The 14,442-nt window shown below is 38.5% G+C and overlaps 1 protein-coding gene across 4 annotated transcripts in view; it reads right to left on the bottom strand.

Annotated features, from left to right (window-relative positions):
* Positions 1–1,251: 1,251 nt before the first annotated feature.
* RIC8B (RIC8 guanine nucleotide exchange factor B) overlaps positions 1,252–14,442 on the bottom strand; it is a 37,047-nt gene continuing 23,856 nt past the window's right edge. For all 4 annotated transcript variants that reach the window (XM_042792563.1, XM_042792564.1, XM_033004436.2 and 1 more), the window contains 4 exons: positions 12,355–12,499; positions 12,058–12,202; positions 10,138–10,257; positions 1,252–2,370 (listed from right to left, as the gene is read on the bottom strand). In XM_042792563.1, coding sequence (XP_042648497.1) covers positions 2,259–2,370; positions 10,138–10,257; positions 12,058–12,202; positions 12,355–12,499 — 522 coding nt within the window. In that variant the 3' untranslated portion in view covers positions 1,252–2,258. The remainder of the gene's footprint in view (positions 2,371–10,137; positions 10,258–12,057; positions 12,203–12,354; positions 12,500–14,442) is intronic.

Here is a 14,442-nt window from a genome sequence, read left to right as displayed (position 1 = left end):
ATGGTCTTCATTCTTCTCTTTTTAATTGAAGCAGAATCTCATGTTTGTAAAACCTACTACAAGCATGTATTTTCCAAGATAAACTAAACAGAAGAACTGTTTATTGCGGCTATTGTTGCCCTGTTGTAATTGGCAGGAGCCAGACCACAAAAGCCTCATGCTATACCATTTGGAACGAGGTCCCTGGAGCCATTATTGTTTTATTAATCTCTTTAGCCAGCTAACTGTAGAAGCGTATTCTGCAACTTGTAAAGCAACAAATTGAGATTTTGCTCTTTTTCGTGCTCTGTACTCATCCCTCTATAGCAACCCGTATAGAAGCCTACTACTCAAACAACTGCTTCTCCAGCCCCAAGAAACAGCCTCAGCTGATACCGAGACTGGACTCAATTCCTCATTAACAGAGCTAGTTGAGTTTTCCTCCTCAAGGGAGGGTTCATAAATGGTTTGCACCTGCAGTTCGCTTAATACTTGCCTGTGCTGGGCTCAGAGTAGTCAGTGAATGATGCTAAACCCAGAATTACGTTTTTGAGATGCAGCTAAGCGTATTTCTTGCTCCTGGACAACTCCTCCCTCCCCCTTTTTGGTTTCATACACAATCGGTATGGTTACAGCACTATCAAGACATTGAGTTTTGCTTTAGCTACTGCTGTGGGAACAGCAGCTGGCTTCCTTTTTCCCCTATGCAAATGGCGATGCTCCATGTGGATGCAGCAGACACTGTAGACCAAGTCAAGTCACAACCCAAAACATTGATATTTCAACATTCAGAAAGGCCTTAGCATACGAGAATGTATACAGTTCATGTCCCTAAGTTCCCTTGGTTTTGTTGTGTGTGTTTGTTTTTAAAAGGCATTGCTATGGCTGGGCAGCGTTCTTTGAGAAAACAAATTTATCTGCTGAGAAGACAGCAGTTCAGTATCTCTTTTCAGTCCTTTCAGGAGACAAAGGAGATGTGTGGAAGCTCCTCGCATGGAAATCCACAGCATGACTTCATACCAAGTCCTCCCTTTACAATGTCTTTGAACACCAACTTCCTTGGTCCAGGGAACCAGTGTCAAGTCACAGGAATAAAAAGACAAACTGAAGAACCTTCACTGACCTCTGAAAGGTTCACAACAATGGCACGTGTAAGCTTCTGAGCAAAAAAAAGGAATTACAGACTAGAACATGGAATACTCTTCATGTAATTCATGTTGGGAAAAACACACAGAGAAAGAAATCAAGCAAGTAAAGAGGCAACAACAGCAGTGCAGCACGCCTAAAACTTTAATCTTTGTTTTTAAAGAGTACAGAGTTGAAAGTGACACTTTGTTTTTTTTCTTTCCCACCTTCCCATTCTCTATCCCAGTGTTTCCAAAGTTCTCCCTAAAAGGAAATATTTCTTTGTTGATTAGTTTGACTTCCCTTCAAGTGAGGCATACCCGTTAATCTCCAAAAGTAGGCCCCAATTCAGTAAAACACTTGCAGATGCACTTCACTTCAGTCCACTCCCATTCACTGCAGCATTTAAGTGTACATACTTGAACGCTGTTTTGAATAGGGATGTTTTTACTTAACCAAAGATGGGAGAAGGGGGTGATATTTGTGTGGTCTTAATGGGGGCGGGGAGGGAGGGAGGACATACAACATACATCATCTTGTTCCCAATTTAAAGGTAATTTTAGCAGCAGTGACTGACACATTGGTAAAATCTTAAGCAGCAGCTTAATCACAGAAGTGTGTAGCAGTAAGAAATCCAATGACATTTTAAAAAGGGTAGCTCTGAAATAATTGCTGAATGCCAGTTAAAGCAGCTTCACAAGGTCAGCCAGTCTTCTAAGTTTAAACACCCTCTGCTCCTAATGCCATTAAGCAAACACACTTCTTTAATTACAGTTATATAAAGGGAGAGATTGGCAGGACAATACAAAAAAATATCAAGAATGGGAAAACCTACAGAGTTCAGAAAACGGGATTCTGGAAAACTGAAGTGTTTGTATTTTATTTTACATTGTAGGCTTTCACTTTTTATCCCTTTGAAATACATTTAGTTTTAAATTAATAAAGATCATAAACTAATAAATTGCTATGTTCTTTAAACATACATAATAAAAATTCAGACATTACACCACAGGACCAGTCAATTAAATATCCCAATAATAGAACAGTTAAAGTGATGTTGGCTAGTGTGAGGATAAAATGCCTAGATAAAAGATGTTGTGGCTCTAAGGAAAAGTGTGGATTAGAGGAGAATTGAGAGTGAAGCAGGTGATGCTTTAGTCTGAATCCGTACTGTCTTGCTTGTTGGTATGGTACTGGCTGACTGCCTCTTCCAAAGGAGCCATTGTACCATCCGGTCGCAGTCCCATTGGTTTTATAAGCTCATCTCTGTAAGAGATTTAAAAAAAGAGAATATATATTAGCATATGCACACATATCAATTCACATGTGTATAATACACTCACATACAGTATATGCTTTAGGACATAATGAGCCTTTAAAAGGAAGTTATTTCTGCTAAAGCCCTCTGTGTTGAAGAAAGAGGAACAAAACCCCTTCCAAAATAGGTGGGAGGGGAAGAGCAGGACAGATAAAGACTTCATTCATGTAGGCCAAACCTACTTAGCCAATTAAAGACACCATGAAAAGTCAGTGCCTAATAGGCTCAAGACAAGGAGCAGGTTCACTGTTTTAGATAGACAAACTAGCTTTTCTTCCGAGAGTTCTGTGACAGCCATTTCTTCCTAAACTTTCACCTGCCATTCTGGCTGATATATGCCCAGGCAATTAAAACCATGATTGATACAGATTCATCCTGTTAAAGGAAATAACTCAGTTACCAGAACAGACTCTGCCTACACCACTACTAGGGGTGTGTAAGTACTTGTTGATTCATTTTAAAAAAGCTGACTGATTCTAATACTATTGCTTTTGTTTGTGGCAGTTTAATTACAGGATTGACAGCCATTTTAATCTCTTCAAAGCTCCAAAGGCCTCTCAGCAGCTAATCCAATTATATCTACTCCACAAGCTACAGCCTCATCTAAGAGATGATTAATTATTGATTAAGCCAATCAAAAAGTATTAGCAAAGATTTATTTAATCCTTACTTTTTATCACCTCATTTATATGTGGATTATGGCAAAAGCTGTAAGGGCAAAGATAACATTTTGATTTTCTGCTGAGGAAAAAAAATAATGGAGAATACCTCCAAATATTCAGGAGTCACTTTAAATAAAGGATCTGAGGCTTGATGTCAATTTACCCCTTGCTTGACAGGCAGTCCAGTGAAATTGCCAGTTTAACACACATATACCACCCTTCTGAGCCACAGACAATAAAACTCCATCACTCAGTGGGGAAGCAAAGGCATTTCACCAGCTCTCTGCCTACTCTGCACAACTACCTTGGCTGAAAAAAGGGACAAAAATTGTGCATACACAGCTGGCAATCTAACCTTCACACAACCACAGGGACAGCAAGAAAGTAAACATCTGAATTACATGGCATTTGTGCACTACATATTGTACAGTCAAGCAGCAGTTAATTTAAGTCTCCAAGAGTATTTTTTTCTCGGGAAGAACACCAACCATTGAGGAAAACACATCTATTTGTGCAGATGTGCCAACCAAGGTACTACAGTGGTAAGCTCACAGATCCCACTGCCTGCGGCATTTCAAAACATGAGAAACTGGACCTGGAGAAACTGCTGAGGTTTGGCTGACCAGGCCCGGGGGGGAAGCTAGGGGCCAGGGAAGGAGGTTTGCAATAACCATACTTGAAGAGCACGGGCTGGACTCTGCCTGGGTGTGTGTAACGGTTGAACCTGTATTTAAATAGACTGGAGACAGCTTGCCATACTTGAGGACTGACAGCAAGTCATCTTCCTTCATGCAGTGCGATCTACAGTGTGCGGATTCTGCCCAAATGAGAGCACTCTTAAGTTCTCAAGTATCTGATGGAGATGGGTGCGAGAAGAGATCAAAAGAATACTCAAAATCAGATCTGAAAGGGCTCAAAAAATGAAGACTGCAGATCTAGTGTCCAACTGGGACCAGAACCCTCTCTCCCTGTTGCAGAGGACCCCCAAAGGCAAAGCTGGAGTGCTTTGAAATTGTGTCGAGTAGAAAAGACTTTTTTTCACAGGAATGATTCCTACACATCTAAGGCCTTTTTGGCTTTTAAACACCATGATACTGAACAAGTGTCCTTGGAAGCCTGTAATCAATGCCGCATCAATTCTTCAGTGCCACTTACTCTAAGTTCAAGCCTCGGTAGCGATCTATTACACTTATTTTTGGAGAAGAATAACCTGAAGAAGTCCTTGCTCGTATTTTTTAAGTCCTAAAAGTAAAAACATCGCCACAAAGAACAAAATCATCTTTGCTTGCCCTCTAAGCTGAGAGGATCCTAGATTTTTGTTTTAAAAATCACAATGCATACTCTTAGGTTGCAACATTTAACACTGCAGCCAGAAGTCACAGAAGTCATTTACAATTTATCATTGGCAATAAATAAATTATAATGGTTAGTAAAGGATAAAGAAACAGTTCAAGAAAAAGAGAAACACAGGAAAACACAGTCCCAAGCTCCCCTTATGTGGGCACCTTCCTCTCCTCACGTAAGGATATTTATAAGATATCTGTAAAAATTTTCAAGAAGTCCTAGCTCATCATTTGTCAATCATGAAGACACAGCTCTTTCTCTGCAACTTCCCTTTTGTGCTTCATTTTTACATCCTGCTACACACACTCCAGAACTCGACACAAACTTTTTCCTCCCAGCAAGTCATCTGCAGAGACACTGAACACCAGATGCAATAGGCAAGACACATCCATATGCACAAGTCTTGGTCTGTGGATTTTGTGGAGGTCTTTTGGGGATAAATGCACCGAGTTTTGCATGACAATGTAATGCAGAAGTCTGAGCCACTGACGTTTATTTGTATCTTCTTTCGTGATGCTCAGATGCTTGTTTCTCAGCTCACTGTGCTCATTTCAACGTGCACCATTATGCGCTGTGCTGTGCTGCACCTGAGGTTCTTTCCCAATGCATTTCCTCCTCTCTAGCCTTTAACCATGAGCTAGGCTGTTCTTGCATTTCATAGAATAACAAGGATGTCTATCAATTACCTTTCTGCTCCTGCATGAGCTTCCTGCTTTGCAGGTCCCTGAATAGGACGCATGATAGCTGTTACAAGTTTGCGGTTCTTCCTCTGTATTGGGAGCCTGAACTCCACACATCCTTCCTCAGACAAATATTACCCAGTAAAACTGCACTGTATGAAGACAGAAATATTCTAGTATATCAAAAGAAGAGGTAGGAGGAGAAGCAGGGGTTCAGCCTGTTTGTTTCCTAACTATAGTCCTAAAATGGTGTAAAACATGGCATCCTTTCACTAGTGAAGACTTGACTGCACGCCCTGAACACCCAAACAGGAAAAATACAGAGGGAGGCAGATGCAGAGATATGGGCTGCCTACAAAGCTAGCTTCAGAAGTTTGGAACAACCATCTGCTAAATAACAGAATTTTGGGTAGGACTGCAAGAGGCATCACACAGCTAACTTCAGCACCACGCAAGAGCCCACAGAGCTGATCCTTCCCTGCTATGAACGGTCTCAGCTTGGCCAGCCTCAGCAATTTGCCCATTTAGCACTGGCTGCTTAGAGACATCAGCTGAGCTTTTGACAGCTTGGGCTACCTGAGGATGCACTTGCTGTTTAAGGTGAGATACAACGTGGCAAGGGAAGCACCAGGAACTGGCACAAACAGCCCCAGAAGACAGGTCACCAGTCAGAAACTGGATGTTTATGGTACATCTATAGGGCAGCAGAGAAATTGCTTCAGCCCAGTAGTGGCAACGGGAATGCTTCTGTATCCATAAAGATATATATGAGTACACAATGTGCATATTTATACATATTTGAACATCCCTATGTGACCTCCCATATACTCAAATACACCTTCTTGCCACGCTCATTTTTCGAATGCAAACAAAGCATTCTATTCAAGTGTACTTAGAAACACATCATAATTAAGCAGTTGGTAAAATGCATTCTCTTCTTCCACTTCCAGATCTCCCAAGAGTCCCTTCAAATGTGTCTATACAAGTTCTAGCTTCCTGCTTGCCATTTAGCTTGATAACGACTCAAAAATCATTCCCTTGTTTTGAAGGGTAACTCTTTCTTGGCTGCTCTATGTGCTATAGGGCAGTATTGACACATGGAATTAATGATTGTGTCTGCAATGAAACAGCCATCATGTAAACACCAGTCTGCTCCTTTGATAAAATGGCATGTTAGGGACCTATTCACCTCCTCATAATTGAGTACTACATAATAGTTCCGATCCTTTCATGTAACATTATTTTGTTCTATGATTAGAAAGGGGAGGAAAAAAAAAAATCTATGTAACATTGCCTTCTTCATTCATCCTATGATTAATTTTGTGTTTTTAATGAGTATGGTTGCTTATTTAGGCAGGTTCTCTTACGCACTCGTTTTGTTGACTTCTGTTCAATGTACAACAAAACCCAAGCTGTGATAATTGGAGACCATTTCAACAGCAAAAGGATTCTTGCTATTAATACAAGGTTGGCTTGGAAAAAGCATCCTGACATTTTAAATTAGTCAATTAATATACAATTCTACCCACCATTTATAATAGAAAAAATGTTAGCATTTTTTTTCAGACATTTTAATTAACACAGAGTATTTCCAATAATCTATGATATAAACAGACAGAAAATGACAACACTGATTTAAGGTGGCTAATGATATTTTGCAAAAACGAAAGGTTGAGTTAAATCTTCTTGCAGATCTGGGGAGTTTTTCAAAGCTCAAAGATGTGCATCACATACATAGAGAGGACACCAGTTTACAGTCATCAAACAATTCTCAAAGAATCAACAAGATAGCATCAACCCTTACTGCAGGCAAAGCCCATAAAGTTACATCAGGGCCAAGTTCAGGCATGCAGCAAACTACCTAAGTAATAACTACATCTCCCAAGAGTTGCAGCAATCAAGGTTTTTCATCTTAATTTACACTTATAATTCATATCTATTTAATGATTTCAAAAAGTCGTATCATCCAGCCAAATTTGAGCAAAATATTGATTTCTGTAAGAGCTTCTGTTGAACCCAAGTCTATGTTAAAATATTTGGGCAAGGGAAATGGGTTCACAAACAATATTCAGCTTGCCTCCATACATTTTGATAGAACAAAACTGGGTGATTAATTTTCATTTAGCCTTGTTGATGGTCAATTACCCCATGAACAGGCCTAAACACCAACAACCTAACAAAACAGAAAAACTTTAAAAGTAAGACCTGAAATTACCGAAACCATGATCAGTTTTACATCACCCCAAAGCAGTTTCAATTCTTCAGTGCCAATAGTGAAAATAAAGAGACACCTGAGGAGCAAAAATCCACTGGCATCTTATGGAACAAGGGAGAAAATGACACTTTATTGCTTATAGTTTCAGTAAACCTGTACAAAGCGTACAGTGTAAACAGCAGTCATTAATGAAGCCTATAACTTTTAAATGATGTAGTACTGTTTTGCAAATTTGTATTCGGAGTTCAATCCGTCATCAGGTAACTTTTCAAAAATGAGACAGAGCCAGTCAAAGCCAAATCTAGAACATGACTGGCCTGCTTATTCTCATCAGTCAGGTAGAGAAGCAAGTTTGTCAATCCTTCAACTTTTTTCTTTTTTTTTCCCCACACCTTTCTCCAGTAAAAGCATGCTAGCTCTTTAAAGCTTGGCTTTCATTACTGGGGCAATACAGGTGTACTAAGAAAACCAGTTTTGCTGTACATCATGCAAGTTCACTCTAAGCTCTTGTTCACGTTACGCAGATAAAGTTACAGAAGCTCGTTCAGGATTAGAAGGAGCTGTTGGTTCTCTGCCCAACTTCCCCCTCTCTCATAAGCAAAGCACTGCACCAGACTGAAACTGCTCAGGTCATGGTGTATGTCCCCTCCTGCAGTGACAACAACAAAGACCAGCAGAAGTAGGAAACCTGCCACCAAGCAAGATTCAAAACCCAGAATCAACTGAAGACTCCTATCAAAGCGATCTCCAGTTTGAATTTGTAGGTTGCAAACCAAGGGAAAAAAGTGCATTCCGCTGGCGGGTTTAAGTCTCTGAGAACTTCCAGCACTGAAAGGGCTCAAGCTGGAGGCAGAAGTGTTCAATTCCAAAAACGTGGAAGGAATCCCACTACTATCAGCATGTTACTAGCTCTTTCTTCTCGTATACAAGACAGGCAGCTTCCCATTTTATTTAACATCTGCAAAACCCACAATTGCACTCAATTACATTTATTAAAAACATCCCACTGCCTCCCAAAACCAAGTCTCCTGCCAGCGTTGCCCCCCAGCCCAAATTTCAGTGAAATAAAAAGGGTGGGAAGAACAGTCAAGTGATTTTATTCATGTTATCACAGCACCTCAAGGGGTCACATCAACAACACTGTCCCACAGTAATCACTATACTGGAAAACAAACAAACAAAAACCTTAAAAGAAAGAGTCCCAGCCCTGAAGAGCCTGCCGTCTAAGTACTATAGAAGAAACTGCAGGTGGATGTAACCCACACAGAAAGGCCAAGGTGAAAGTAATGCTCCTGGCCAAGAGGATAAGCAGTGACACAGGGCACCAGCTGCTTGGTTATTGTCAGTTTGTAGCAGCAACAGAGCAGGTGCCTCCAATACTCCAAACTGAAAAGGCTCTTATGCTACAGGATCGCCATTTGGACTTTTTGTGTAAGGGCTATAGGGACAGCAACTGACTTGTCTTCAGTCTTAGTTTATCTCCGGTTTCAATCTTCCTTTTGAAAAAAGTTTTAGACCACTTAGTCATTTTACTGTGGTACCCCTAATGCTCAGCATCTTAATTCTCTAGCTTACATAGCAATCATTCCATTTTACACAGTAGTTAAGATCACACGTGCGTTGCATTTTCTTCTCTTTATTAAAAAGACTGTCATATACTTGCCTTCCATGCAAATGTGAAAAAGTATCCAATTACTTCACTGACAGTCTCAGATCAGTTGTTCTGAGATCCTTCTCTGCTTTTGCTCCTGCTTATAGTTCAGTCTTTGTCAGCTGATATAAAATCCAGATTCCCCCATATCTTTTGATGTATTCCTAATCTTTAATAGAGATGTAAAAATACTCGGTTTGCTGAATTTCTCTCAATACATCTTGTTATTTGAATATTTACAGACACTCACAGAACACAAACACATTTCTAGCTGCTGAGTTTTCCCATGTTTGAAGAAAGATCCACTTACATATTTACCTAAATTCCTCCCGCTCAGTTCAGTGGTATAGTAGTACTACATCAAGTGTTCCTCAAGAACGTAAAACTTTGCTTATGCAGAAAACAAACTACGAGCAATCATTTCAATATGGCTACAAGTATGGGGGAATTAAAACCAGCATATCCTAGGCATACTGAGTCAAAGAGAAAAAAAGCTACAACTAATAGCACACGTCTATTCCATTTTTGTATACAAAAAGTTATAAAATAAAAATCAACTTTCTGTATCGATAGCATACAGATTTATGTCACATGAAATACCATTTTCTTTTATGGCATTACCTCAGTCATTTAAAACAAATTATAAAGCCTCATTTGTAATCCAGTCCACACATACACCAATAAATTCACAATAATTCTTAACTGTAAATTATGTTTTAATTGCTCCATTATATAATTTATTGTTTCTGGTGACAACTATTTTCATACTGTATTTGTTCTTCATATAAGCAGCAGACGTAAGTAGTTACCACGAGATGCTGCTCATTGACTTGGGGAAAATAAGTACACTTGCCTTGGCTTGGATTGTGTCCCATGCTTGAAAAGGAGAAATTATTTTAATTATTACCAGCCTATGCACTTAGGAGGCTGGTCCCCTCACCACCAGATCCTCCAGACTCTGTCCAATCCTCTCCGAAAGAGGTTTCCTCTGAAGTCCTGTCACATATCACACTTTTCTTTGAAGTGCTAAACATTTTTCTCTGCATATAAAGCAGTCCTAACCCTGTGAAGAAGTCGATTATAGCACTATTTTGAAGCACCAGACCTTAGTAAAGAGCCAGGATACGAGCTGCCTCCCTCAAAAAGCAGCTATAATACAATACCTGGAAAGTTTATCAAACATGTTGACAAGCTTCATAGCTTCATATTCTTTTTGTTCTTCTGTCATTTCATCCATTGGATTGGGCATTGGTTCTTCTAAGTGACCAGTGATAAGGTTAATGCTGGAGGTAGAAAAACAATACAGTTTACATTTCTATAGAAATATGTAATTTTTCTATCTTCTTGATAGGAGGAAAGAGGAACACACTAACAGAAAACACCAAGACTAAAACTGTCTGAGCTGCACATGGAAGTTTTTACTACAAATAGCCAACTTTCATATTTATACTTTTTCTGTAGCCTTTTCTCACGATTTGTTGTATTATCTGTTGATTCACTGTATTAATTTCTTGTTAGCAACTCAGAAATACACAGTCCACTAGTACTTGTTATAACCCATACACAAGCAGTTTGAAAGCAGGGGGATAATGATGTTAATAATGCCAATCTTATTAGTAATAATGACTTAGGGAACACAATAACAGATACACGTCTGAAACTAATTCTGTATAGGATTCATTTTAAAAATATAGACAGGTTCCAGTTACATCTTCTTATTTCATGAAGAAACATTGAGTTAGTTTACTATTCCCCTCCCATGATGATTTTTTTGGTCAAACCAAATTAAGGTTACTTTACTTTGAAAATTTACAATGCCAGTTTTATTTTCACTGTTAAAACAAATGAATGGCAATACGGAAATGATAACAAAAGCAGCGTAGTAGTTTTAAAGAACACTTCCAGGGCAAATCATCTTTTCAAGCAGTTTAATCACAAATACTTAACAGCAATACAGAAAATCAGATGCTTAAATCAACTGACAGCTGTCTAGAATGTTTAATTTAAATGTCAGATTTTAACTAAATAGATGTTATAGTTTTACTTATATGCATACAACTGGATGTTAGGCTTTTGAAAGAAGACCAAAGACAAAAGAACAAGAAAAAAAAAATCCTGAAGTGCAGAAATAAAAAGAAACCTCCTGTTTTAGAGTTCATTTCTTAGCATAGAAGCAAGATAATTCCTGTAACTTCTTAAACATTTCATCTTGTCTTTTTCATGTTCCTTAATAAGAATCTTTCAATAAGCCACAGGGCCCTGTCAAGTATGTGCTCATGTCTGGGTAATTCAAGGAAAATGGAATAAGCCGGAAATGTAACATGCTTCAGATGCCCAATTTCAGAACCTACTTAAAACGGCATCAAATCATGGATGTAACATGACAAACTGAAATCTCTAATACCAAATCAATTACAATTAATAAAAACCAACAGAGAGAGTTTCTTATATGATCACCGAATCCTTCGAACAAATATACTGGATTCTTGGTGCATGACTTCTGCAGAAGTCATTTTGCTTCTTACATATTTACCTATGTGACCTATTCAGTTCTTTAGGAAAATTTTAGTACCAGGCAATCTGACTGACTGAAACTAGACCTACAGGTTTGTTCCTTTTTGACAAAGTCCTGCTTAAACCTTAAGCCACATTTGACACCTTTATTTTCTCTGTTACAGAGATATACCCCACAAACAGTAGTTAGTTAGTAGTTTGGCAACTTCATGCAAGTTCCTGAAAAATCTGGGGCAAAAGCCATCCTTGCTAAATTCGTTACTATATTTTTTTTCTAAAATGTGCTCAAAGATCTCTTTTCACACTTGAATTTTAAACAGTTATTCAGACTGAAGTTAAATCATTCTTCATAGTGATTTTTTTTTAAATTTTTGTCCTGAAGCTATCTGACTATATGATGGTCACTATTAGAGGCTGGTTCCTCAGTTAGACCATGAAGTCAACAGTGGGTAACAGTTAATGTAAGCATATGTAATCCCAAAACTGGCCTCACTGGAAAAGGTGAAACAAAAATATGTCAGAACATCTGAATTGCAACAGGATATGCAGAATTGAAAACAATACTATACTTTGGCTTTGCAGATTTGTATTCTTCTGTATCTGTATCTTCATCATCTGAGTACCAATGATCTCCTCTTCCTCCTGCTAGCAGGCCCCTTGCTGCCAGCAATCCTGCGGCATTGCCATAGCCTGTATATTTTAACAAGCTGTCAACTGCAAAGAGCAACAGAGAAAATTATTGAGCTGTAATCAGCTACAAAACAAAAAACAGCATAGTGTTAGAAGAATGGAGAGTTACAGCAAGGGGCAAATATACTAATCACAGCAAGACCTTATATAAAAGGGAGAAGAAAAAAAAATTTTACCTCTCTCTTTACAAAGAACAAAAAGAAATTCTGCTGCAATTTGCTTTACTCCAAGGTCAACATGTGTCATAAGGCGCACAAGCTTGTTTCTCACTGTTGTGCCAACTTCTGGACGATTTGATACATCTCTTAATGGAGGCAATACCTAGCAGCACAAAAAGAGGAAAACCAGCATAGAATGCATGGCAATACCTATCCAATCCTTGCAGAAACAAACACAGTCAACAGAACAAGAAAATACTGTAAGCTCTGCTCCTTTAAAAAAAGGAATAAAATCAACCCAGCTATACGGACATGCACTAGTAATGACTCTTGCTTCTGGTCTGCCACCCTGGGCAGAAGAGTACTCAGTCCCAAATGCAGACTTTAAGAAACCGAACAAACTATTAGGAGTTTAAGAACACAAATGAGTTTAAGTCCCAAAATAGCTGGCCAACAGGCAGCAGTAACCTCATGTTCTTTGTTTCTTCTGTTTTGCTCAGATACCTGGTAAAAGCACTGAAAATAGCAGCTTAAAGAAAAATTACAGTATTAACATGATGTGTAATTTATACAGAACAATTAATACACTTATAATGAAAAAGCAGGAAAATAAGTCACATTGCAAGTTCCACCACCATAAAGTTCAAACATTTTCTCTATATGTATAGAGGAAATGTGTACTTCTCCCAGAAAACACTCTTAAAAGATTAAGCTAAACTTAAAAAAATACTTTGGAGAAAACACTCTTTAACATTTCCTCAAGCACACTATTTTCTCATTAAATGTCATTAATATTGTTAACTTCAACCCCCAAGAAAGGGAGAAGGAGCCCCAAAAATGGCTGGTTTTGCAACCTAACATCCATCTCCTTGTGCATATGCCTTCAGACTCAAAACCTACATTAATTTTTTCACATTCACAGGATATGGTATGATCTGCAAACAAATCTGGGCCATATATGAAATATTTAATGATCTGAAGACTCCTGTAAGAATTATAGACCTTCAGTGTTTTACTAGGGAATGAAACCAAAGACATCACTAATTGTCATAAGAAATTGCAGGTCCTTTGTCTTCTAGGTGTCCAATGTAAAATGTCATGTTCTGTGCAAAATTACTGCACAATTACTACTGAAACAGGACTCACTGGGAACTGATACTTAAACAAATGAACGCTACAGGATTGGCTACTTTGAACAAAACAGACCCCGTCTTTTTCAAACTAAGTATTCAAACAATTAGCAAAAACATTTTACTTTGTCCCTGCTTACTTTCCCCAATGGGGATAGTACCATGACTGCCATTTCACAGAGCGTTGTAAGAATGAATTAATGTTTTTAGAGTACTCTAATACTAATACAGTGATGAGTGCCATAGGACAGTCCATGAGGAAATTAATCATTCTGTCTTCAGATCAGAATTTGAATAGTGAACAATAAATAAAGCCTAAGGCCAACACTTAACAATGAGGGCAATTCAAAATATCAAACATCCGGTCATGCAGTTAGCAGTATCCATCCATTCTGTGCACCAAATGAGGCAGTGGTCCTGTGGTAGGAGACAGCATGCAGTTATATCCTGAGATCTAGACACTGAGATGTCATAAAAACATACAGAAAACTTCATTTTCTAATGTCTGAACATTTGGTTCTGCAATTTCTTATTTTATTTTTTTCTTACTTAACAGATCAGAAGAGTATCCTAGGAAAGAACTGCTGTGAACAAAGACAATAAACAGCAAGAAAGAGTTTCTTAAATTCCTCAAAAACACTTTTCTGGTATAGATTAAAGAGGCAGAAAATACATGCTCTTTTCCATTATAAACTCCATTTATTAATTCAGGCGCAGCTTTGATCTGGGAGCGGCATCTACAATGCAACCCGAATATCACTGCATCTTAGGGAAAAGAATATTTCTCAGCTGGTTTCAGTTGTCTTTCCCTTGCTCATCTTTTAAGTTCTCTCCACTCAACTTCAGGAAAGCAGCAAAACAAACAGAAAACACCACACCCAACCACCAAGCCACAGAGATTCTTCAGATCTTTAACCATGGCATGGAAACCTTTTTTCCTGTAAAAAGCCTACCCGCAGTCTGTACTGTATTAAAC

The sequence above is a fragment of the Tyto alba genome, unplaced genomic scaffold, assembly GCF_018691265.1.
Source record: "Tyto alba isolate M040663 unplaced genomic scaffold, T.alba_DEE_v4.0 Super-Scaffold_2, whole genome shotgun sequence".
Classification (NCBI taxonomy): domain Eukaryota; kingdom Metazoa; phylum Chordata; class Aves; order Strigiformes; family Tytonidae; genus Tyto; species Tyto alba.
This window is presented reverse-complemented; position numbering and strand designations above follow the sequence as displayed.